The 26,977-nt window shown below is 36.0% G+C and overlaps 2 protein-coding genes across 4 annotated transcripts in view; both read left to right on the plus strand.

Moving 5' to 3' along the window:
• Positions 1-2,357: 2,357 nt before the first annotated feature.
• Positions 2,358-22,839, plus strand: LOC129259080 (coiled-coil domain-containing protein 60-like). 2 transcript variants are annotated; one of them, XM_054897347.2, is made up of 17 exons: positions 2,358-3,605; positions 4,225-4,403; positions 5,333-5,402; positions 5,936-6,063; positions 7,070-7,120; positions 7,649-7,882; positions 8,472-8,582; positions 9,154-9,265; positions 9,830-9,853; positions 11,623-11,815; positions 12,495-12,555; positions 13,744-13,819; positions 14,697-14,797; positions 15,309-15,452; positions 16,430-16,588; positions 17,200-17,389; positions 17,968-22,839. In XM_054897347.2, exons 1-17 carry the CDS (start codon positions 3,201-3,203, stop codon positions 18,079-18,081), a joined length of 2,352 nt encoding a protein of 783 aa, XP_054753322.2. In that variant the 5' UTR covers positions 2,358-3,200; the 3' UTR covers positions 18,082-22,839. The 2 variants fall into 2 exon arrangements, with proteins under 2 accessions (XP_054753322.2, XP_054753323.2); XM_054897348.2 differs by lacking the exon at positions 9,830-9,853.
• A 700-nt stretch (positions 22,840-23,539) lies between these two features.
• Positions 23,540-26,977, plus strand: part of LOC129259608 (2-oxoisovalerate dehydrogenase subunit beta, mitochondrial-like) — a 46,955-nt gene continuing 43,517 nt past the window's right edge. The window contains exon 1 of one of the 2 annotated variants that reach the window (XM_064098308.1): positions 23,540-23,813. In XM_064098308.1, coding sequence (XP_063954378.1) covers positions 23,666-23,813 — 148 coding nt within the window. In that variant the 5' untranslated portion in view covers positions 23,540-23,665. The remainder of the gene's footprint in view (positions 23,814-26,977) is intronic. The other variant, XR_010293341.1, reaches the window with a different exon arrangement.

The raw sequence follows: 26,977 nt of genomic DNA on the forward strand, positions 1-26,977 counted from the left end.
GACGTCCGCTACAGAATTTCATTGGGTGGTTGTGAGATTATAAAACATACTGGAGTACTGGACCTATACAGAAGGATTTTGAATGGTTGATTATATTTACAAGAAAGCGCGAGAGCAATGGTGTACATGACACATACCTCGTTCTTTTGGCGATTAAGACCCCCCCCCCCCCAAAAAAAAAAAAAAAAAAAAAAAAAAAATCACAATTATTACCACGTTTTAGGTCTTTGGGAGTACTTTCACGTCCAATACCGGGAGGGGAGGTGGGGGTTAATTTTTGAGGTCGGATGGAGGGGCGGGGTATTCTGGCAAGAGGAGGATTTCAAAATACAGTTCTGTGTTCAGTCCTGTCAGATAAAAGGAAGCGAGAGAAAGTGAGCGAAAGAGACAAACTGAGGGGGGCCAGGAAAGAGGGGGCAGAGAACGGATTCATGATGTTAATTTCTTTAGAGACTCCTGTCGAATCTATACAGCGTCTTATCAACGTTGGTGGCAGAATTCCTTTTCTGTTTTTGAAGTAATAAAGTTCAGAGGGAAGAGAAGATGGACAGGTCCCGTGCTGGGCACGAAATCTCGAGTGAGGCTGCCGAAAAGAGAGAGAGAAAGGGGGGGGGGGAGTATTTGTTTGTTTGTTTTTGGAGATGAAAAACAAACAATTGAACTAAAACCTTTCACAATTATTTTCATCGTTCTTAGGTTTGTCTGTTTTTATGATTTTTTTTTAGAGAGAGAGGGCTCGCAGAAATATAGGTCCAGTACTCCAGTATAGATATATGGACTGCTTTGAGAGGCATGGTTGTTTCTAGAGGCTCAAGGGGGCCGCAGCGCGACTATGCCCGAGGGCTTTGCCCGAGGGCATGGTCTGGCCGATGCGGTACCCGCGAGCCGAAAGAAACAACCATGTCTCGAATATAAAAGCAGTCCATATATATTTTATGAACCGAATTAACGCTAGATCTAGATCTTAAACAAGTTTTAGGCCTAAAAGCCCTAAGCCACAGGCTAACATTACATTAGGCCTAACGTTAGGCCCTAACTTAGCCCTGCCCCTGACGTTAGGTCTCGAAGTCGAATACTAAAGCATTCCATACCAATTAGATCTACTGAGTACTGCCACTAGGCCTATTTAGGAACCAAATTAGGGTCTGAACTAGGCTACCCCAAGTTAAGTTTACTGACTTAACGTTAAATCTCCATTAACGTTACAGTCTAAGTTAGATATAACCGACGTCATGAACGTTAGATCTCGGCTACGTCAAATCCAAAGTAAGATTAAACGGAACATTAGGCCTAACGTTAATTAGATCTAACTTAGATCTTGAATCTACTCTTAACTCCTATAAAAGCTAACGGTAGATTTCACGACCTAACGTTGTCGTTTGTCATACCTAACGAGTAGTCTAACGTTAGACTCTAACGTTACTTATAAATCTAACTTTAATTAGAAAGTGCAGTGACCGTACGGTATTATCTTTTCATTCGACTCACCTTTTGCGAGCATGCATTTCAATGAAAAACTGCAACAAGACTTGATGATTGATACATCCGTTATGTCCTTAATAAGTTAGTCTTCTTTTAAATAATGACATATATTTTAACAGGAATCAACAAGCAAAAGACAAAGATCGGCATCTTTCCATCGATGTGACATATCCGTTGCGCGCACTAGCGCTATAAGCGCGTAAATGCGCGAATTGTCTAAAACTTCCGATCAAATCGCGCGGATATTTATGGTATCCGCAATCACTGCAGAAAGCAACATTTTGCATGCAATCAAATGGGGATCTCGGCCAAATTTTGCCATGCCCGTCGTTAAGGGGTGGGTCAGGGGCAACGGGCAGAAATCTTGTTAACTATGCCCGTTGCCCTTGGTTACCACCTTAATTTGTTGTTTTGAAGGCATGGTCGTTTACATGACCTCAGTTTTGACCAATCAGAGGAACGGATTATTCGACATTCTTAAAGAGAGGTTTATAATACGTTTTATAATCTCACAACCACCCAATGAAACATTATCATTAATTTTTGTGGGTCCTCAATTGAGAGAAATTAAGAGAAATTATGGAAAGAAGGAAAGGGAGAATCGGAAGGGGGAAACTAAATGGGGAAAAGAAAGCGAATATTACGGAATAAAAGAAGAGTCGAGGACGTTTTTATTGGGGGGTGAATGAAAGAAATAAAGAAAGGGAAAGAAGAATGGATTAAAGAGGGGATATCATGAACCGCAAAATCTCACCCTTTCTTATTGCTGCTATTTGTATTTATAGAAGCAGTTAGTTCAGAGTCATTATACACTTAATACAATGCAATCAATGGCCACAAATGGTCAAACAGAAAGCAAGTTCCCTCGTTCAATTCTTCTATCCCATCCTTCCCACCTTTTTTGTTAACCACTGTAAACAATTAACCAAGGTTCTACGCATAACAGTAGTAGCAATTGTGTGTAGCACCAAAAATTACCAGTGCGGGACACGTTAGCGGCACAATAGTTTACTGGCGTTACATAGCAACTACGGAGCGGACATGTAACTGGCTGTTATTTTTATAGTGTACCCTCCCTTTACTTCTGTGCATTAGAGTCAAGAATATCCTGCAAAATGTTATATCTAAGATAACATCTTAATTTTTCTATTACAAAATCAATTTTTATATATTATTTAAGTTATTCTTTGTAAATTTAATGTTTTAAGTGTAAATTATTGCTGTATTTTGGAACGTATTTCTGTCCGGTGAGGGAGGCGGAAAAATACGAGAGATCACAATACACAGACAGGGAATAGACCCTCTACCACTGCGGTGTGTAAGCAAGCGTGAAAAATCATTACCCCTATCTCGTCAAGAAAAATCCTAGGCCACCCGTTGTGTACAAATACAAGTGGGAGAACGCTGTGTAATTCATCCCTAAATTTCCGACAATTTTTATTTGGAGTTAGCAGGAATATACAGGACTTAGGAAGGAATCTTTGATTCTCACTCTCGTTATTTCTTCAAGATCGAGTAGTACCGAAAACGTAGAAAATCGCTTCAAAGTTGAGAGTGGAGTGAAGGGATTTTTGGTCCGTGTGCCAAGTTGGACTCTTGGAGCTTGAAGACGTCTTCTGAAATTTGTTGCGATGTATTGAAACATGCACTTTGTTTCATGTTTCAAAGGATGAAAATGTAATGTATTATATTGGAAGAAATATAATTGTCAAGAATTAATGGTTTTCGCGAAAACAATGCCTGTAAAGGGGCACTATGGCCAGTCGAAAACCGCTCCTGTCAAATCGCATGAAGCCGTCAACGACATTTACCGCACCGCCGCGGCGGGCGGATACTTCCCCGGAGTTCTGGCGGTTAAAGAGGATGGCGTCCTGCAAACCAAGCCATTGCCGCTGAAGTCGCATCAAGGTCTTCAAATTCTTGCTCGATCAAGTAGCCACTATAATTGTGCCTCGCCATCAAGAGAGGATGTTTTTCTTGATAACTATGCACGAAGGACAAAACAGCTGAATGAACAAGGTTATAATTCTGTAAATTATAAACCCTATCAACTTTTAGGAGGGCCGGTAGTTTTGGACGAAAAGCAGCTAATTCTCTCTGCGCTTGGTCAAAGTAAACGGGATGTAAGTATATTAATTATAATAATATTCTGTCAATGTAATCAATGCTTTTTGATTATTATAATGAACCATGTTTCTGCTTTTATTATTTTTATAATGTTGAAGCAGATTCTTTGGGGCCTGTAAATATAAAATGAATGAAATGGTGTAGGCCTATATTCTTTCCGGATCGATCAAGAGTTTTGAATTTGATATTAATATTGAAAATAATATATGTATTTTTTTTTTAAAGGAGGTTACATAATTTGAGCAACTGCTTCAATATAATTGACCTGACATGAGTTTCTATAGACCCTACAGAGATTCAGGCTGAAACCAATCTTCAGAGCATATAGCACTCTTTTTTGGCCTTTTATGAAGTCTTTGGAAATTATGAGAACAAATTTTTTTGTCTTTTTCTTTAAGTCTGCTTCTAAATTAAAGATTCCCGAAGAAATCGGTGTTGTACTTGCCACAAAGGAAAGGCTTATGCCTACATGTACATGTACGTGCCAGTTGTAATATGAAGTGAGAATAAATTAAGTGCCCAGATAAGAAGTGTAGCAAGTTAAAAACTTATTCATATTATCACATTTTAATATTGGCAGTAATACATTTTTTGTATGAATTTCCCTTTTTCTAGAACTATTCAGCATCTGAGTCAAAGGGGGTATCCAGTGAGAAGCAGGATGAAGGGAAAAAAGATGGGAAAGGTGGAAACGGGGAGGAGGAGAGCGCGGATGCAGTCAAACCATATAAATTTGTTGTCAGGCGGAACAGCAAGAACCATAAATCACTTCATAAGGAAGTTTCTACTGGCAGGTATGTGAGTCTAACAAAAAAACTGATGCTAGCGTTGTGTGTTAACGTGCCTCACCGCTGTGTTCAGTGCGGGTGTGAATGCAGTTGGAAAACACTCTGTCCATCGGAAAGGACGCAAATGTTGGTCCCGTGTATAGGAGAGTCACAACCTATGCACGTTAAAACCAATACACTTATTCGTCAAAGAGTAGGGTGTTCACCCGGTGTATTGCACCTGCCGGTCCCCGGTACTACAATACTGCAAGAATCTTCAGGATTGAAGGAGGCAGTGTAGCTTGAAGAAGAAGAAGAAGAGTTAGACTACTGGGTAGTGCTTCGTGAAATGATTTGGCAGTGTTAATCAATGATGGCCATTCAAATCTGCAGAAAGACTTGCATAGATCTGTCTGATTTTCAAAAAAGGAAAGCTGTGAATGAGAATGGTTCTAAGATGCCTGATAAAATGCTTGTTATGTAGGGATATTTCTCTCCTTCTGACTACTGTTATAAAGATATTTTTTATGAAATACTCACTAGAACACCATTTCATATAGTAATTTGGGGGTGACTACCAGTACCTGTACTTGAAGTTGAAAATACTTTTGTAATCAGGAGTATTGCACTGACTGCCATTGAAACTCTTCAATATTTTCCATTCATGATTCCAGCAATTTCTTTCATCTCCTCAAGAGCCCTAACTGATTGACTGAAATCAAATTTTTCATTAAAAACCTCTGACGATTCTTTGTTAAGTGCCCACCAGGGATGTGTTTTACCAAGTGATTTATAAGTGATTTTCAATGACAACTGTTATTAGCTCCTAAATTTTTCCATCTGATTGCAAAGAGAGCAAATTTGCCTGTGATTAAAGAATTTTCCGGTTTGCTAGAGGACAAGGGAATATTGATGCTGATTTTTGTTTTTGTTGCATTTTCTTGGTTTTTTTTCAGAGTAATGGTGAAATGGGCTAAGCTCGGACATGGGGTCTTTACAATGATCAGAGAACAAGAAGAGCTGAGGGTGAGTCTCCCTTCTCATTATTCTATTGTTTTTCTGTTTTAAAATTAAAAACATATCTTGTCGCAATCCAGATTGGGGGGTGCCATGTCCTTGACGGAATCTTTTTTTTTTTTTGGTAGTAGCCTGTAGGAGAGGGTTATCTAGTCCCACCCTGGCCATGGGGAAAATCTACAGAAGCTGATGTGCATGCCCAATGTATATAATCTATGGAGGTTGCGATAAAACATCAGTTAATTTCTATTTGGTTCAATAAAAAAGTGTAATTTGCAGGAGCAGAAGAAGGAAAAAAAAAATCAAATTTCCAAGTCACATCTTTCACCACATTGCTTAAAACATATGCTTGTGTGTGAACTTCACAGGATATTAATCGCAAGGAAATATTTAAAAAAATGATGATCCATTTAGAAATCATTTTTGTTGTGATTTCCAGTATGGATACATATAGTTGGAGAGGAAAAAAAAATCGCAATCCATTTTTGTAGGGGCGATTTTTATTTTCATCAATGTTATTTGTTTTATTATTCACAATGCAGGTGAATGCAGAACATAATGAAAGAAGAAGAAAAGAAGAACAAAGGAAGAAGGAATGGCAACCAGCTGTTGTGGAAGTATCAGACGAAGGAGAGACAGATGAAGAGTTAGAAAAGGAAGAAAGTCTTAGGTAGGCCAAAGATTCATATTACAGTAATGTGAAAATATCACAATATGAAGAAAAATATGCGCTCAATATTGAGTTTTGTCTAATGTTACAACTAAGGATAGAGGAGCCGTTACAAATACAATTGATATTAAAGTGTATAAAATGACTATCATCACTGTTCATTGCAGCTGCTGCTATCATGAAAAAAAAATCTACCCCCTGAAACATATACAAAAAAGAGGAAATACTATGAAATTACTGAACATGGACTATTTCAAGGGCAGACCTGACAATTTTTTATTTTCATTTCAAGGGCTACTTTTCACTTTGGATTGTCTAATCTCCCAAAGTTAGATAAGCTTCAACATTGCTGAGAATGGGGAATTTCAGGGGCTCTTAAGTATTTTGGGGGCGAAATTACCCTGGGCCTCTTGTAATTTCTTTCCTTGGAGCTGATTGTATCAGTGGTGACAATATTGGAGTAACTTAAAATGTGATATCATGCAGCACTGGTTACAAACATAAAGCAATGCAAAATATTAGTGAATTTTTGTTGAGTCACTAACTCACTATTGACATGAACCAGGGGCGTATCCAGGATTTTCCGAAAGGGGGGCACATTTTCCTGAGGAAAAATTTGACAAGCAAAAAAAAAAAAAAAAGAAGGTGTTCGCTTTCAAAAGTTTCAAAAGGGGGGGCACTCCTGTTTTAACAGCATTTTTACACTATAAATTTTAATTGAGGGGGGGGGACCGGGCCGGCTTTGCCCCCCCCCCCCTGGATCCACCAGTGAATTGAACAACTCAACAACATTTAATTGAGCTACTGTGTACTGCAAACATGGCCTTTGTTGCACAATAACCTTACATCATTATCATCTGAAAAATCATGTTTGCTTTTCAGCTTATGGGTATTAGATTATGCAGTAAATGTGTTTGGATTTATTGCAGTTTTCTTTGGTTCTCCAGGAGTTTAAAGATAAAGTCATTAACATCCTGTTTCATGTGTGTCTATGTTTATTTTTCAGTGTTTATATGAATCAAGGTGCAGAGAGCAGAAAGGAGGTGTCTTTTGCATTGTAAGTACAAAGGGTCTTACATGGAAAGAGTATTGTGAAGCTCCGTTCTTCCTCGATTCCATTGATTTCAAATTGATTCGGTTCATAAATATATCATGTGTATATTTAAAATCAAAGGTTTAAAAAAATCTATTTAAAAAAAGATGTAAGATGAGAAAGAATAAAGAGGAAGAAGAAAAAAAAAATTAAAAGAATGAAGAAAGAAAGATAAAAAGGGGGAAAAGAAAAACATGAATAGATGTGAATCGGTGAGATGAATTTTTTTAGAAATTGACATCAGTTTTAAAAGTGGCATAAAATTGGTGACAGTGTAAAAAACAAAATTCATGCTCTAAGTTTTATAATATTTTGTTCAAGTTATCCGTCATGAAATACACATGTATGTCAAACATTTAGATAAAAAAATATCTAGGTTTCTTTTCTATACTTCTATTTGCAATTGCTGTAAAGCCTTTTTTTTTGCACTATGTAATCACGGAATTTGTGATTGTCATACATGTAATTATCATCATCATTATTTCTACACAGTGACGCAGCTAGTACTGTCCCGGACAACCAAACAGAGCAGGGGGATACAACTCGCCTCTCTACCACCGCCATGATGACCACTGCCATGGCAACGACACCATCTAAATCCATCCTGAGTGGGGCATCGTCACCCACCAAGAGGAGGCGGAATAAGAGACTGGTGGAACCGCCACGCCCCTACACTCCCTGCCATACAAACATCAATATCGATCCAGACGGGGATGAAACGGACAAGTAAGTATGTTTCTAGATGATCATGGAAAAAAAGGATTTACTCAATTCAATGTCATTAATTTGAAATTAACCTGAGGTATGATTCACTGAAATCGAAATGAATTGTAAGTGAGATGAAATACATGTAAGTATAAGATTTTTGTTTTTTCATTTAATTTGTGAATGGCCCTCTAGGACTCCTGCATTAAAGTCATTCACAATTTAAGATCAACCTGAATCAGTCAAAATTCTTAATTAGTTCGGCCATGGCCCCATGATTCATTTTATTTCAAGCATTGCCTACAAAAAATGGTATTTGAGGAAGGTGAAAAATTCCTTAACAATCCATTAATATTTTGATGGAAAGAAATATTTGCAAGTTTTATATGACTGCTCAATTTGAACAGTTCTAGTTATATATATAGATATATATATATATATCTTCATTGTTTTCTCTTGTAGTTGAAGTATGAGAGCATTCTACACTGCTGTACCTCTCATCAACAAGATCTTCATCCATGTATATGAAAGATAACATCAGAAACATTGATTTTCTTTCACCTTTCCTGATATTATACTTGAAGGATATTTTTTATTATTATTTATCCAGGAAAGCCATATTTCGTCAGATGTGTGCAGTGAATTGGATCTTAGAAGCAATGATGATAGAGCCACCTGCAGCTATGGAGCCCATCAGTAAATGCTGGAAAATTAAATATAGGTAAGGAGCAGCTTCCCCCCCCCCCCTCTTTTCCCTATAAAAAATGTGAAAAATGTGGTTTAAAAATATAATTTGATATTTCTGTATAGTTCAAATTTATCCTATTGTTGTTCTTGCCAATTTATACTTTATTGAAGGCAAAAGCAGTTTGATTAAGATTTTTCATTGTTTACACATTGTATATGGGCCATTTTTTTAAAATTGTTTTTATTTTTGCATTCCGGGGGCAATTTACCCTTACTTTTGTATTGTTTTCCCAAAGCTCCCAAGTAAATTATGTTTGGGCACAATCCTAAATTCAGTTTTTGAAGAGAAGTTGAAAAGAAGCCTCCTGCCAGAAGATATTTTACTGGATAGAAGCAATTCCTGGCATGGGCTTGTTCAGAACTAATCTTAAGAGAATGATCCGAATCTGGAACATTGATTGCCAAAATTTTGAAAGGCAGTGCAACTCCAGCTTGTTTTACATAATTTTTTTTAAGTATAAGAATACTTTTCAGTCAGCATTTGATTAAAGTACATACTGTACATCTTACTTATTTTTATCTTGGTATGATTGTTTTGTTTGCAGGGATATGGAGAACCGATCGTATTGTAAAACTACTGTCCAGAGATTAAGAAAAGAGAAGGCTTTAGACACAAGATGGAATGCTTTCATATCGGCCGAGGGTGCTGGTCATCTGGTAAGGGTCATTTTCTTTCTTTCTATTTCCTTTCCTTAATATGAAGATCTTTATATTACAAGTATATTTTGTGCTTGAATGATTGCGCTTTTCTGTTCCATGCCCTTTAATCTCATAGATATTGATGAGTTCATCACATTTCAATCTCAATTTGTGTTACATGTATGCTACTCAATCGTGAATATTACAGATTACTCTGAGTCTGAAGTACATATTGCATGAAATATTGCATTAAAACAAAATGCTAGTAATGATATTTGTTACGAGATTACTGCATGAAATATTAAAATTTTGTTTGTATGCTATCCATTGCTCATTTGTTATGGTCCATTTTCATTTGCACTGAATCATTTAGTATATATATGTAAGAATTGTTTAGTATATGAATATATATGTATGTGTCTTTGTCTTGCATATCCCCCCCGAGTAAGTTTTTAGTAATTTTAAGTGCCATTATCTTTCAGTGATATGTATATGTTGCATGTTGTTTTTCTATCTTATATTCATGCGTCATTCCATTTTCCACTGCTCTCCTTTCTTTGCAACCCCCCCCCCCCCCAACAGGCTGGCTTGCCTAGTTTATTGCAGGTAAAATGAGTTTTGTGCTCTTCTGTGAATGTGTCAGGACTTGTTTTCTCTGCATGATACTAACAACTTATTTCAAGGTTTTAATTGATAACTTTCAATTGAAATTTTAACATCTCTTTTGCTCAGTACTATTCTGTCAATTTAGTATGAACTTCTTCCCCTGGAGTGTTTTTACATCTGGGTTGCATGGATTATTTTTTGTTTTACCTTCTCAAATAATCCATGCTTACTTGGTTCCAAGGATTGAGAGGATAAAACAATTGCTCAAGATCAGGGGCCCATTTCACAATTTTGATTGGCTGCTGAACTCTGTTACCATGGTAGTTGCCATAATGGCAAAGTTACAACAGTTGTAAGTTCTTTATGAAACATGCCCCTTGGCCATGTAACATTCAAGTGAATAGAAACTTGGTGATTATTTGCGGGTCTGATTTCTATTATTGATTGCATTGATTATTGTGTATGATCAATAGTAAAAATCAGCTCCATGATCTTTCACTAGGCTTTACATTTATGTTACAAGGACCAGATTCCTGAACTCTGTTTCGAGGAGTCCTATGTATGGTCCTGGACAATTAGTTCCTTTCCATTCTCTCTACTCTGATTTCTTAATTTCCTTGTGTGTGAGATTGATATTTTTTCTACCTGTATGAATGGATCTCTGCGTAAATTTCTGCAAAATTATTCCTTGGAAAATATAAAGGAAACATCACAATAAATCACTTGTTAAGAAATTATGATTATGGCAAGATTTGGGATTTGACTGTTTCATCAAGCGAGACAGATTTGCATGTGCTTGCTATCTATAGCTTTATAACATGATTAAATGATAATGATTTTGCACACCGTTTTGGTTGATTTTTGGTTATGTTTGTCACATTGCCAATTTTCATGAACAGCAGCTTTTATTACATGTACATGTACAGTATGTTGCAGCTTCAGATACATCTTTGTAAGCGTTATAATCAAATCTGATGGTCCATTAGTATCATAAATCCAGGACTTTGTGCGTTGAGTGTACACTAATGTTTTATTGTGTTTACCTTCCGCTTTTAAATACTAATTATTTTTAGTACATGATGTTAATAATTTAAACATGTTAATGGGTTTGTTTATGGCATCGTCAGTTTACCTTTGATGTTTAAGGATCTTACTACATGGTCGAATTCTCTTGGTTTATTTGCTTGCATTTATCTTTTTTTTTTGTATTTGTCAATCAACCACTAATCTTGATGTTTTTCTTATGACGGTCATGTGTATTCTGCCTCAGAGGTTGTACAAAAAGTTTTGGTTGGTTGTGATGTTGATTGCCATATTTCTTTCAGTCTTGGTTTTGTTGTTGTTGTTGTTGTTGTTGATTACTATTTATAATTGATTTGCTTGTGAGATCATTGCAGCATCACCCTTCTAGACATTAGTTTACTGTTAAATGATGCTGATTTGTAAAATGATTTTTCAATATCAAACTTGTTTACAAACATATGCACTTATTCAATCCAGATTGAGTTTGACTCATCACTTTATGATAGAGTTTAGCCTTTTTAATTAAACTTGACAAGTGAATTTAAGGGAAGGACTTTTATGAATATACAAGTCTTTGGATTGTCTTTAAAGTTACTGGGTAAACAAAAAAGCAATTGTCTGTTTCTTTGCATTGAAATTATAATCAGTATTCCTACATGCGTCAGTAGTTATATAACTGATTAGTTACTTGTAAATCATTTCATAAATTTGATAATTTTGTAAATCTTTTCTTTTTATTACAACAGAAATCACGTTCCCCAGCAAGAGGCTTGCTTTCCACTCAAAATTCAGGTTTCTCACGGACGTTGCGTCGTCTCTCCGCAAACAGTACGGCTAACAGAGCGGCATCAGCGATGGGTCAAAGTTCAGTTGACCAAAGTCCTCTCTCGCCAAAGGCTGAAGATACGGCGAGTTCATTCCTAGAGGCTGCAGATAAATGTAAGAATGATTTATATCAGAAACCTTGCCACTTATTATAGAAATGTAGACATACTGACTTAGAAGATGGGTCAGTAAACTTTTGAATTAGAGGTATATGCTGCCATCCACTAACAAAAGGAAGGAAATCTTTGGAATGAGTGTCATTGTCATTTTCTTGAAATATTTGTATTATATTGGATGGCTCAGAATGGAATACCAGAAATATTGGGAAAACTCCAGAATCGCAGATGAGTGGAATATTGACCCTAACGAGTGGAATATTTCTGGTATTTCATGCAATAAAGCCATCCAATATAATTATTATAATCTACACCCCCCAAAAAAAAATAAAAAAGAGGGAAAATTTGATTTTACACGTCTTATCACATCACCACTTTAGGATCAATTTTGGGAATTTACATGCGACTTACATGTAGTTCATTATGACGTCATTGAGCGTAATTGTGATCTATGCTGCGCCTCGCATTGCTTTCATTCTTGTACGCGTTACATTCGCGCATGCGCACTAGACTGTTGAATGTGGTCTCATACTCAACGGTAAATTTTGTACACAAGCCTATGGGATATATTTTCTGATAGTTTTGTGACCTTCTCAAGATGAAATACAAAATAATGATTTCTCTGTTTAATATTGTTGTTTTATTATTACAATGTTTTACTCTTTGTTTTTATACAGTGGCTGAAATTCCCGACAGTGTTTCAATACAGGGAGGGGAAACTCCTGGGAAGTTACACAGGTGAGGTATCATGCTTTTGTGAGACCTTCAGGAAATTTCCTATCTCTGACTTTTGGTTCTTATGACAGTCTGTAATGCTGTCAAATGACAATGACTTGGTCAGTTTATGAAAATGAAATCAGAATTTAAAAACATTTTTAGAAAAAAATTATTTTACGGAATTGCCCTACTATTAAAGTCTGATGTCAATCACTTTTGAAGGTATCCATGGTGATGAAGAAAGAGTGTAGAGGTTTCACACACCATGCATTCTCTTGTTGGCATATATGTATGTTGGTCCTGGAAAGAACCACCCAAACTTGATATTCCAACAAGTGTGTTCTTGTCGTCTTCAGGAGGACACACTTGTCGAAATGTCGTGTTTGGGTGGTCGATCATTTTCAGGACCATCACTTGCTCACATAAAAACGGATGGTGTACTGTGAAACCTCTACTCTCATATCGATCATATAGTCAGGTTTACACGTGGCATTGATACTATTGTTAACGAATGATTTATCACATATATTTGCTGAAGATCTTTGTCAATTGAAAATCTGTATGTTCATGTAAAGCAAACATGACTAAAGTCCCAAATGTTACAAACATTACCCCTTACCCAATGCCATTTATCATTTTCATCCTCACAACGAAGAACCTCTCTTACAACTAACAACTAAAACCACTAGCGTACCTACGGGGGGGGGGGGGGGGGGGGGCAGAGGGGGCAGTCTGCCCCCCCCTGACGAGCCACAACCCATGCAAAGGACGTATCCCTGCCCCCCCTGACGAGCTTGAAAGACCTTTTTTGCCCCCCCTGACGAGCTTGAAGACCTTTTATTGCCCCCCCCCCCCCCCTGACGAGCTTAAAAAAAAATTCTGGTACGGAATCCTTCATTTGTGATTGAAGACCTTTTTTTTTTTTTTTTTTTTGCTAGTCAAATTTTTTTCTGGTACGAAATCCTTCATTTGTGATTGAAGACCTTTTTTTTTTCTCTTTGCTTGTCAAATTTTTTGGCGGACGGTTTTGCCCCCCCTGTGAAAAATCCTAGGTACGCCACTGACTAAGACACTAACCTTTTAGTTTCAGAGAGCATGGTACATAAGTACTTGTCGTGATGTTCTATTGATGTAACATTTTATAGAATGCAGAGTCCTCCCCCAGTATCTCCATTTGCCGTTAATACTCTATGTCTTGAAAACTTTCAGATCGCCATCTGTGTTGAGTGAAAGAACAGCAACCCCTTCATCAAAGAGAAGTGGATCAGTTGTCAATAAGTTATCTGTGAGTATAAATCTGATCTACATGTAGACCAAATTGTCAATTCATGTAGTAACCATTGTCTGATAGCAAATTCATGATCTGTTAACCAATTAATGAAGCACATAATTATAATGCTAGATCTGTTGTATATATTGACATTGTTTTGTTTACCGGAAAGTGCCATATGCTGCATGGATGTTTTGCTCCTTTCTTCAATATATACGGTAGATTTGCACCTAACAAAGAAATTGAATAACATTGAACAAAAAATGAGTATTGGTAGACTGCACTGCAAAAATAAAAGATTATTTCAAAATAATTATAAAATAAACAAAGAAAACAAATACTTTGTATTCAGTAAACTCTTTTTAGTAAATTGTGTATGAATATTTTGAAGAGTTACAGGGTTGATTTTAATGGTTTGGACATGATTAATTTTCTACAAAGAATGTTTATTTTAAATTTACAGTGATCAAACAGTATCACAATCCTATAAAATTTGTGACATCAAGTGACAATACCCTGCATTGAAAATTTATTTTGTGGTACATTTTGGGGATCCTCAGGCCTCTAATATTGATATTTTTAGCACAAGGCCACTCTTCAAAGAGGCACATATTGTATTACATCATTAATGGGATTATGCGAAAAATGGCTTAAAAGTTATCCAAGGCTAGTGAAAGGGGCATTGAGGGTAATAAACTTTTCACCCATGGCCGTGGATGGCCTTGGATTAATTTAATCCCTGGAACGTAATGGTCTGTATTCTCAAAAGAGGTTTCAATTGTGCACAAAAATCTGCATAGCCCATGGTTTTGTACCATGGTACAATTGAAACCTCTGAGAATACAGCCTATATGGTTAAGCTTTTACTCATATTATTTTTCCCCTGTCATAGAAACAAGACCTAGAGGAGAAAGACAAGCAGGAAAGACCAAGGGAGAGACAGGTTAGCACATGGGTTGCTTCTACTAATAGGAAACTACATAGATCACAAAGGTATGTCTAAATTCTATTCATGGTTGGCTATATGGGAAACTATTCAAAGGAGATATAATAAAACAATTTTATGTAGGATTCTATTGTGAGAATATTCTTACAGGCATGTAGAATTCTGTAGATAGTGAATATATTTACAGTATTGTTTGAGATTATAAAAGGAGGGACACAAATAGATATTTTGAAAATGTTAAGAAACACTCTGATGATGATAAATGGGTGTCACTTCAAAATACGATGCAATTATTTCATCGTACTCACTAGAAGAAAAAAAAAACCAAAGGCTCCCATGATAAAATATGTGGCAGTTTCTACATACATATACAGTAATTGTCTGACAAGTCCCCCTCTTCTTAGATGCTATTGCTTAAGGAGGGGAAAGGTAAATGATATTCATAAAGAGGGCATAAATGCAAGTTTATTTTTACTTAAGAAGTGCATGGGACATATGCTGGACATATGCCTTCATTTTAATCCACCACGGTTTCCAATTGATGATTGTATTTTTCAGTGCTCCAATAAGAAACCAAGAATTCAAGCCCATCTTTCCAAGCCGGAAGCATCTTTATCTAGCCAAGGAACTCCGAACCCAGTTTGCTGATGTCACTGAAGATCAAGCCCTCATGCTTCATGACAAGCTAGAAGCTATGGAAAAGTGAGTAAAATGAACAAAACCTTGTCCAATTATTGTTTTTTGGATTGCCCCCTTGTTTTACTGCCTGTAATGAGGCCAAGAGGTTGCTGTCAATAATAATGACTGACAACTTTTTTTTTGGGGGGGGGGGTATGCTCTCCTATGCACTATTTAATAAAAAGATGTGAAGTTTTAATTCTCTGGACAGTAACCATGCAAAAAGTCAGAGACCAGGGCCATATGTTTCGCAAAGGTTTAAAATCTGAATTGATATCATGCTTGAATTCCTAGTTGCTTTTAATATATAGGGCATCTTCACATTGGTCCGGTCATGCTCAGAAGATGCTCTCTCTTTTGCAAATTAATCAATGAGGTTATACATCGAATGTCATTTCATGTGCATGTTGATACTAAAGCATGACTTGATACTATGTGAAACACTTCCCAGAATTTCCCAGCCAATCAAAACCGTGGATTCACCAAAATTGTCAGTGCTGATGATTTTCATGAAATGGACATCCAGTCATGGGGACCAGGTCCCTGTTGCATAAAAGTTACTATCATGGTTACTCTGCCGTCCAATGGTAACTACCATTGTAATGATGATCAACAGCCAATCAAAATCAAGGATTCCATGCAAGTAACCATTGCATGGCAAAGTTACCATAATGCAACAGGGCCCAGACTTGTACACGCCCTCTTAATATTAATGGCCAGCTGGGTGTTTCATAATGCTCTCCATAAATTCACACATTATTTTATGCACAATTGGACCATGTTCTTAGTTGCTAAGTCAGCTAACTAGGGAATATTTAGCACAAAAAATGGTCACCAGTCGTGCATTGGGTAATTTTATAACTTTACGAAACACCCGCCAGGTTTGTCACATTTCATCTCTATTAGGTGCTTTTAACGGTATACTAATAAAGCCACTTGCCCTGGGTTTCTGAATTTTTGTGACTTTACTTTACAAACTTTTACTATTTCTACCTTTCCAGGAAACGACTTGAAAGGAGTGAGAATAAGTTCCAGTCAATCCGTACCAATGTCCACATCAGCTCTCAACTGGCCCTGCTCAAAGAGGCCGGACAGGATAAAGATGAGCTTCTCGCGGAAGAAAATAAACGAAAGAAAAAACTGGAAGATGAAAGCAAATGGTGAGTCTATGGATCAGTACTGGTTGTAATTGTATCACTTGTATAGTGCTTAATACAATGTTTCTTAGCACTGCATACGCTTACCATGATTTTAGCTTATAGCTACCCTGATCGGGCACTACGTATTCAAAGAATAACTTCCTACCAGGATAGGGATAACACTGAGACTTGAACATGTCCTGTCATTTACATGGCTAACATTACGTCATTGTAGTACTACCAGAGGTTGATGCAGGGGGATTGTCGCTTTATAGCAAAAATATCAAATGACTCAAGGGAAGTTTAGCCACTGAAAAAGCCCCCATAAATTACCAGTGGTATGAATATGAAAAGCTATCTGGAATGAACAGAAGCAAGAAAAACGCCCCAGAAGCATTCTTTACCCTGGTTCGTTACAACCCCCCCCCCCCCCCATCTTATGAAAATCTTTGTTGTTGAAAAAAAATATAAAGAGATTGTAGTGAATAATGTGAATATTTGTCTTTAATCTTGAGTGACTACATTATTAGTTCTTTGTGTTTGTAGATTGTGTAAAACTAGGAAAATTTTCATTTTTTTTTATTATGAACAGAATATAGTACTGTAAACTATCCATTTATCCCTGCCCACAGGTATCAAGAGTTGGTGCGGAACCTTCCTGCAGACATCAACAACGACAGACCTTGCATGGCCATCTTGGACAAGCTTCAGAGTCTTGGAAAGATTGAGAGTAGGAAGGCCACACCACAGAAGTTCCTCAATGTTTTAGCTGGTCTGAGGCATTGGGAGATCTGCTCACCGGACATCAGTGCTGCTATAGAGGTGAGATTACATTTGCTTTACATAATTCAACCTTACATAAAATTTGAATTGCCTATATAGATTCATATGTTTCTGCAAGACATTCTCAATTGTGATTGTTGATGCCTTACCCAATATTCATGCATGTTGTTCGTCCCTCCCATTTTGTTCTTGAAATAACCACAGAACCATTTATAGAACCATTTGTGAAGTGTTACTTCCAAAAAGAGCCATTTTCAGTTTTATCTCTCATTAGCGATGGTCTTTCATTAAAAAAATTCAAGAATTCCATTTTCTATGATTATTGAGATAAGTATACTGTAGAAATACATGTAATGCAGTCCTGTTAGTCCACAAGAGAGAATATTCGCAAGCTGGCATAACATATCATTTGTGTATTTTGAATGCATGAAATGGTACTCTTTCCACACAAAGTGCTCTCTTTATGGGGTTTGAATATATAGTAGTAATGGAAGATAGCCTTTTTAAAATATAAATCCTGTGTCTGATGCTTTGCTGCATTCACCTCTATAAAGTGTTTGGTCCCTTTCTCTTGGCAATCTAAATGGTAGCATAATTATCTGTTATATCTTTCACAGTTTGTTCGAGAGAAGGTTGTCGGGATGGCAGTAGAGGAGTTTGAGGCATGGTACCAAGCAGAAATGCCCAACATTGCAAGATCCAAGAGTGCACCACCGGCTACCACATCATGATCCCATAGTCGATAGAGGGGTAAAGATTTGCCCCCCATTTAGGAGCAGATCAATTCTGAGTATTTAGTTTGTACTCTTGGGATTTGGTATGGAATCAGGATTTCTTGGGTTGTAACACTTCATGGTTTATTTTGAAGGTAGTTTGCTCTGAGGCCCATAACTTTGTCGTCGTGCTGATGTATTCAGAGCTATATAAAGCATATTATTATTGTTATTAGTATTTATTATCATAACTTTAAAGCTTTTTATAGCGAGATCTTAAAGTTTATTTTTGTGCTTGATTGCACATAATAATCAATGTAAATCAGCTCTATGATCAATTACAAAGTTTTATGTAACAGGCCCCATGAAATTTGTTGACAAGACTTGATAGATAACAGACAAGAACACGAAGCCAACTTGGCATTAACATACAACATATATGGTCACCAGGGGTCCATTTCATAAAGAGTTACAATTATTGTAACTTGGCCATTATGGCAACTACCAAAGTAATCAGGTTCAGCACTCAATCACAATCAAGGTTTCCATGGTAGTTACAATAATAGCAAATATCCAAAAGTTGTGTCTTATGAAACAGACACCAGGGTAGGCCAATCCATTTAGCGGTTGATGGCTAATCTTTGTGTTATGGAGCCCTGATTTATTCAACAAGCCGGCTTACCCTCTAGCATTGTCTGCAGGTTTCGCTATTTTCAACTAGTACTTTAGGGGATCCTGTGTCATTGATTTGATCAACCCAACCAACCAATCGATAGTATTTAGACAGAGATGTATGAACAGTAGTTCTCAGTATTTTCCTAGCTTCCAATAGAATTAGTAGCAAAATTAGATTTATGAAAATAGAATTTTAGTTATTTTGAATGCATTGTTACAAACAGAGAGTATTAAATAATGAAAAATTCCTTTTTTTAATCAAATACCTTCATAAGTTTTTTCTAGTCATTAAAAAAAAAAGATTACTGTAGTTTTTCTACTGTGCAATGATTAATGCGAGGACCAATAAGTTGTTTTAAGGTCTCGTTATGTGTCAGAATTCAGTATGTGTGCGCATGTACATGTATATGTGATATATGTAGTGTCAAGTTCATTAGTTCAACGATGATGTTGATCATTGATGTTAATTTGTACTTCCTAATTCTTAGATAAGTAATTATACTTGTATGAAATAATGTTATATACAATCTGCAAATGTAAAGTGGATGAATAATTTCCCTTTCTTATTCAATTTACTTAAGAATACAGAATAAAGAAATGATTAGAGTATTATGTTATGCAACTGAAAATCAGAACCTGAAATGTGCTAATTTTAAAGTAATTGTGCAGCAATGCGAATTGCAATCAAACTTTAACTTGCAACCTATACAGTAGAAGTAAATAGAGCATCTTTGTAATTTTATAACACAAGATATTGCTCTTAAATAACTCAACATATGTTCCATATACTAGTTAAATGTGATATTTTGAACACAGTTATTTTCCAGAGATATCTTGATAAATACTCGTGCTGAATCTTTTTACAGGGTATCTTACTTGTAGTTAATGTATAAAAATCATATTTTAGTACTTTTGTTCTATCTAAAGCAACAAGAATGATCCTTTCAAAAGAATAATTAATTTGTTGGGTGATAAAGTAATAAGATATTCATTTTTCTCCAACAATACCACATGGATAACACAGCAACTGCTGTGTGAAGAATGTTCCTTTTATGTTGTTTTTATAACTAGATGCAAGAAAGGGTTATAGTGTCCAATATTTTCATGTTTCTTTTCCATCAAAGTTTGTTTAAAGGAAAGTAGTTTTGTCACCTTATGTGATAGTTCCTATGTTCCTATTTAAGTATCTCAATTTAAAAACATGTGCTAAGTTAAAGAGTGCATCATAAGAGTCTGTTTATATAAAAACTTATCGTTAAGCCAGTTTTCTTTGTACTTTGTTTCCAAGCAACAGGGTTTATGCTGAATATAAAACTTTGCAAAATAAAATGTACTTACTTACCGAAGAAGGTAGTAGCAGAATGTACAGAAATATGCTTACATATCTTGGCAGCTATTTCTAAGATATTTTACCTTGCTTAAGCTTTCTGCTTTCTTTCAATACTATTGTACAAAAAAATGAACAAAATTTGCTGCGTGTAGACCAATGAACATTTTTAAATGCTTCTCTATTAATCACAAATACAATTTTGCAGTGATGAACACCTTGAAATTTGGTTTTATATGAATCTTACCTTGCCTTCCAATGTTATATGAAATGTGTGTTTTTTATACATGTACTTACATGTAGAAATATTTCCTTGATATTGCAGGACCAAACATACTTTATTTGACAAATTTATTGATAGACATTGCCGAACAAGGGCAATGTATTAGTGATTTGTCATGTTTTTGTAAGTCATGAGCACATTGTCTATTTGTTAAAAGATTACCATAATGGCTATGTATGTTAAGTTGATAATAAGCAGTAAAAATTGTTGCTGTTTCAAGAATTGTCATAAGAGTGCTAGAACAAGAGAGATAATACTGCAGCATTTCGTTTTGTGGCCGTTTTAGAGAGTTAAAAGTATGCAATTCAATTTTTTTATACCATGTTTGTACAATATTTAATGAATATTATATTAAGATGATAGACTTGAAACAGAAAAATCTAGTTCAAAATAATATAAATAATAAACATTGATATTTGCTTGTAGGGTCACATCATGAAAATGAGGATGAGATATTAATGTTGTTTACAACAATAACAAACATCATTTAGTATTGCGCTGACTAAAATGTATCTGATAAGCTGTTTTCTAGCTCCTAATTGTAAAGATTGATATCAATACATGCATTCATTTTGTAGACTTTTTCACACAAATTATTTTTTTTAACATGTTAAATATGCAGTTTTTGTTTTAATTTGCCTCAGGATAATAGATGAATTTAATCATGTTTATGTTTAAATACCATTTACTTGAATATGAAGCTCAATAATACATATATCATGCTTATGATCAATTTGAAGTTGAGTAAACAATGCCAACAAATATTCTGTGCTGCTGTTCTGATTTTGAGGTAAATTGAACAATTACATGCATATTCATGTTTTGAGATATCTTCCAAGATATCTTGTTATCAAAAGCAAGTATTTATTAAAATTGTATTAATCATTTTATGCTATAAGTAATCAACTATTTATATCCTTGTATGATTTTAATGATATTAATGTCATAACCGTATTAAGATGTAGGAATAGATAGCTATTTTATATGCCAGAAATTATTATGGATTTTCCACATCAAATCTATACAATATTTTTGTATTTACACTAGGTCTTTTTTATTTCAAGTATCCCCAATGGTTGCTTTATTTAATAACATGGGAGCTTATACAGTATATGTAACTGTTCTTAAGAATCGAATATTAATTACTCTGGCAACTGTGTTAGAGTGTACATGAACATACATGAAGATGAATTATAGAGCACATGTAGGATATCTTTGTTGACAGAAAACTATACTATTAATATGCAATATTGAAATGACTGCTTAGCTTTGTTTTCAATCATGAGGATAATGTAAACATTATTATTGAAGGAAGTGAATCATTGTAATTTTCAAATTTACTTGATTTCTTTTTTTTTATTTGCAATAAGCGAATCACATTTTGGGAAATTGATGTGTAATCACTTTTGTTGTGATCAAAATGCTGCACGGAATTGAGTAATTATGTAAATAAAACAATACACGCTTTCTTTTATCTATCTAATTTTAAAAATCTTAGTCTTTCAAATACGACAGTTACTTTAACTTTTTAAGTATATGAATTTAATAATCATTTATTGGGGTATCAAAGCAAAAATTGAAACATTGAAAACTAGTACGTTGTTTTGTAATTAATGTTAATGGGCATCACAATTTGTATTATGAAAATGTTTGTGTTGATTTTTCTAAGATAGATTTTGTATTTTGTTTGCCATGTTGTGAATTTGTCATTCATGTTCTACATGGAATGTTTTCTGTTAACTTCTAGGTTCTGTACTGAGGATGGATAAAAGAAAGAGAGTAATTCTTCAATCTTATAAGTGTTTATATGATTCACAATGGGTGATTTCAAGTTCAGTGTTGGTGTTGGTGTTGGATGCACATTTTGGATTGTGTTTCCTAGTTCCAAAACCTATTCTGAGTTAAAACAAATATTCCAGATCACAATATTGACAGCTCAACACATAGTGAGTGACTTTTCAAGACCATCTTCATTTTATGTTTGGTGTTACACTCATGTAAAAATTGACTTAATACCAACACCAAGAGGTCAACACTGAACTTGAAATCACCCAATGATAAACCAAGTCAAAATAGTCTTGTTTTTTATGGCTGAATATAGTACAGGGTGTTTGTATAAAAAGGGTTTTCTTAAAAAAGATATAACTTCTATCTGCCCTAGTAATAGATGAAGTCAGAGAATTAATTCTCAAAACTTAGCACTCATTGCTTAGGAATTGGCATTAATGATTTGAGTAATTGTGTCACATATCTAGGCTATGCTGTATGTTGAGCTTCATGAATAAAGTGAATGAACCATGTTTTTTAATTTTAAATCACTATAATTGTGTAAACTGACACTAAGGGATGCACAGATATTGCAATAAAAGATATATTTTCTTGCATTGTAAAATGGATTCTTCCTCCAATCGATCATGTGTTAAATTGTTAAAATGCCGCTTGTATTACACATGTCTGTACATGAATAAATTACTTTTACAATGAAACATAATGGTACATAAGGCATGCTTTTAATTTACTGTTTCTTTTAAAATATACTTTGTTTCTTATTTTGCTCCTTTTGAAACTGGATATTTTTTACATCTTGATAGTTTTACAGCACGGCTGGTGCTTCAGGGGGCGGGAGGTGACCATCCTTGCATGATTTTCCAAGTGGTGAAAGAGAAAAAGAAAAAAAGAGGAGAAATTTGATCATATAAAAGAGATACATCTGAGTTGTATAACTGTACAGTACACCCCTTCTAATTAACCTGGCCCTATCAAAATTCCCCTCCCCCTGATTGAAAGGGATCCTTTTAAACTTGGAAATTGTTATTCAATCATCTGTTAGTTTCCCTGACAACTTTAGGCAACATACCATGCATCACTTTAAGCAATTCAGCAACTTTTTAAACTTTGTTCAAATTTGGGAGAAATGGTACTTTAATTCTTCCTGTCGCTCTTATTTCTTACTTATATTTCCCATTCTTTCTTCCTCATTTTCCCTCTCTGTTTTTCACACATTCTGGCTCTTTCCATCACTAATGCTTTTCCAGGGGCGGGGGCAAGACACCTTGATTTACAGTTTTTTTAGATTAGAAAGGCCGGGTATTAGTTACACACCATGACCTTTCTCTTTTTATTTTCGTTACACATTTTTCTTCTTTTTTTCGCTTGAAAAATCATGAGCATGCAGTCAGAGAGAATACCGAGTCGAGAACATCCAGAACGACTAGACGAGTCGAGTGGCTGTATGTATCTGGGCGAACTCGAAATACACCACAGAGCGAGCGCGTTTTACAGAATTGGGCCGACGTGTGTAGAACTAGAGGTTTACGATGGCGCTACTCAGGCAAATTTTCGGAAGGGTGACTTCCAAGTCATTGCAGGAATTGTCTGCCAAGAAAACACCTGTAATAACGAATGGATCGAGAAGGTTGGCTTCTGCATTTACATTTGTCCCTGATGCAGCCTCTCCATCGGATGGTAAGGAAATTGTCTGGAACTGGAACAGTCTCGATCTATAATTTGCCAAACTTGTCATTGTTTTCAATAAGTGGGACCGGGATGAACGTCACGTCACGGTAGGCCTACACGGGCTACAGCTCCCGGGCCGCTCTGGTGCTGGACGTTGGACCGGGCCGATGATGTGATCGCGAAGCTAAATAGATCGGCGCTAATGCAGTTTCGCACCGGCTGACATCTAGCAAATTTTTCCATCAGTACTATACTGCCTTGTGGAAAAATTTGCTCGATGTCCGCAAACGTCATGGCGTTAATGCAGCTTCACACCGGCCGACCAATCCTGGCGATGACGATGTTAAACTAAGTCTTTTTACCTCAAAATATTACTATTACTAGACTAGTAGTATTAGTAGGGATGCCACCCCAAAAAATTGAAATGGTGTAGCCTAGGCCTAAATTTAGTTTTAAATAGTTTAACTGGAATAAGCTTTGAAGCACGAGTAAAATGACACCAAGATCATGAAAATTGGACCACGGGTTGCCGAGATACGGCAAATTCAAATTTTGAAAAAGCCGATTTCCTGCCAGAAAGTCGCCAAAATGGAAAAATTGTATTTTTTGCCATTTTTAAAGCTACCTATTTTAAAACTTGATGAAGTATAGAGGTTGCTTTTTCTTGGGGCACCTAACATGTAAACCACCAACAAGTACCTGAAAAATTGGGTCCAAACTACTTTTCGTTTTCATATTAACGGAGTTCAAAAAATGGGGAAAACACAAATTTTCGCCTATGGCACCAGAGGAAATTGGCAAAAATGACTAAGTCCATCTAATTAGTATGCGAAAATGGCTTAATTTGAAAGTGGATGGGCAAGTAATCACCAAATTTCACAGAGGTGCAGAGTTCTTAAGTTTACTTCATATCTGTTTTTCTTGTGAGCATAAATATAATACTATGCAAATTAGGTAATAAATGAATATTAATTTATACATAACGAATGGGAAAATTGCCTAACTAAAGTTATAACTGATTTGAATGGCAAAAGCCAATGCTTAATACAAAATATTATTTATTAAGAGGTCCTTAAGACTAGGAAATTTAATATTAATCTCATATTGATGTAACTTCCAATCCATACTAAAAACTCTTTTATAATTATATCACTCATTATTGAATACTTTGAACCTTAAAAAAAATTCAATAACATTTCACACTACTAGGGTTTAAATACAATAAATGGATCGGCAGATTAACGTAAGTGCGCACGCGCAGTAGAAAAATCATTGAGCCGGGGTACATGGTATCATTTATAACATACAATGCAATGTACTTCACACATACCCCGGCCTCGCCCTTGCCGTTAGCCTTGGAAGTTAGAACGTTAACTACTTTTCCTCAAATAAAATAAAATCGATAAATTAACTCAAGAAAACACAGCTCAACACTCGTAATTGTCGTATACAAAATAAAACGTTCAGCATACTTCGCAAAATACCACTGAACACAGCCACAAACTCAATACAATACATGCACCCCACGCATTCACAAGCTCCCTATCACAGAACAAAATCATCCAATGACATGGGCAAAATCTCGAACAAAAGTGAAATTTTCTTATCTAAATGACCACATCTCGCACTAAAAATGTCACAATCGCATTTCCTTAACATCATAATTAAGAAATACGGGGTCTAAAAAAGTGGATTTTTCGGACGATTTCGCGATGTTAATGGATTTTGGAAACATGTCGTCACAAAAAATTGACACTTACGCGAGCCAATGCGGGTCGCTATTTTTTCCCGGAAGTCATTCATATAACACACGGGCTCATAGGAGAGAATGTGCAGACTCGGTTACTGAGAAAGTGAAATTGGCATACCTGGTTATATTATCTCAAATATCTGAGTGATTAAGTTATCAGATCATCATTAAAATGGCTAGATATGAAGTGTAAGAAATCAGGATTGTGCAATTACAAGCGAAATTGACAAAAGTTCCTTTAGACATTCAGAAATCTTAATTCTAATCAACTTACCAACGATAGACGTTGTTCTGGTCTTCCAATACTCAAATTTCCCGCCCTGCGGATATTTTCGTTGTCAAGGAAGTTAACTCAGAATGTTCCTCTTTGACATGGGGGTTAAAAAAATGAAATTGGGCAATAAGATCACTTCTCTAATAGAGTTTCAAAATACTCTTCACATCCCGATCCCCCCCCCCCCCCCCCCCCCCCCCCCGCTTAAGATCAAATTCTTCGGTCCATAAATTTTGATCAATGGGAATCAGCTGATCATTATGCTAGGATTTCATCGAAGTCGTAGTTGAGTTATGTGTCAGCAATGGGTATGAAAATATAAGAACTTGAAAGAGTTTTTCGTCAGGTTAATGTGAGTACTATTGTTTTTGTTGTTATATGTATACTTTTTTTGCATTGTTGGAATAAATTTAATCATTCCTGCCAAGAATTTGTGAAGATAACCATCGGCATTGGCAGGAATTTCTCGGCGCGCGAGTGGCATCCCTAATATTAGTATCTGCCCGCAGCAGCACTCACACGTATTGCGAGGTTAGTATTAGTATACTAACCTCGCTCCATGAACCGCGTTTGGCAGTTGATTTCTAAGTAGTGGGTCGCGCGTGCTGGGATCCCACTTCTGGTTTCCACAACATACGACTTCTATGGCTTGATTTTTCTGTGCGTGGCGGCATGTAATGAACCCTTGGGTGCGCAGCAGCTCACCCAGGCCATGCTTTTGCAAGATTTTGGTCACTAATTTCAGTCAATATCAAAATCAAAGCTACGGCGATGTCTGTGTGAGAATTTGAAGGATGAGATTGAAGCCGAAATACAGCCATTCCCGATGCCTGATGTGGCCACTCACACGTATTGCGAGGTTAGTATACTATACTAACCTCGCACTACGAACGTGTTTACGCAATGGATTTTAGAGTTGTTGGTTAACATCGCTTCGTAACGCGAATAATGTTAGCCGAAACTCATTCCGCTACTCACCAGGGCTTATTCTGGTGAAAAGCGTTTCATTTTCAATTTTACAAATATTTTTTATGTAAAAAGCATATAAAAAAGAGCAAAATAGCTTACCTCGGTTGCTTCGCATGTCTTTTCCACGGAAATAAAAGGAAGGTCGTTGGTGGCGCTAATACAGTTCACAACCTTAATTCA

This window comes from Lytechinus pictus, chromosome 4, assembly GCF_037042905.1.
Source record: "Lytechinus pictus isolate F3 Inbred chromosome 4, Lp3.0, whole genome shotgun sequence".
NCBI lineage: Eukaryota > Metazoa > Echinodermata > Echinoidea > Temnopleuroida > Toxopneustidae > Lytechinus > Lytechinus pictus.

What these genes read in the sequence shown, in the direction of transcription:
- LOC129259080 (XM_054897347.2), top strand. Translation starts at nt 3,201, where the DNA reads ATGGTTTTCGCGAAAACAATGCCTGTAAAGGGGCACTATGGCCAGTCG. An exon ending in AAGGAAGTTTCTACTGGCAG is followed by an intron (nt 4,404 to 5,332) that starts GTATGTGAGTCT and finishes GTTTTTTTTCAG; the next exon opens with AGTAATGGTGAAATGGGCTA. An exon ending in TGCTGGAAAATTAAATATAG is followed by an intron (nt 8,583 to 9,153) that starts GTAAGGAGCAGC and finishes TTTTGTTTGCAG; the next exon opens with GGATATGGAGAACCGATCGT.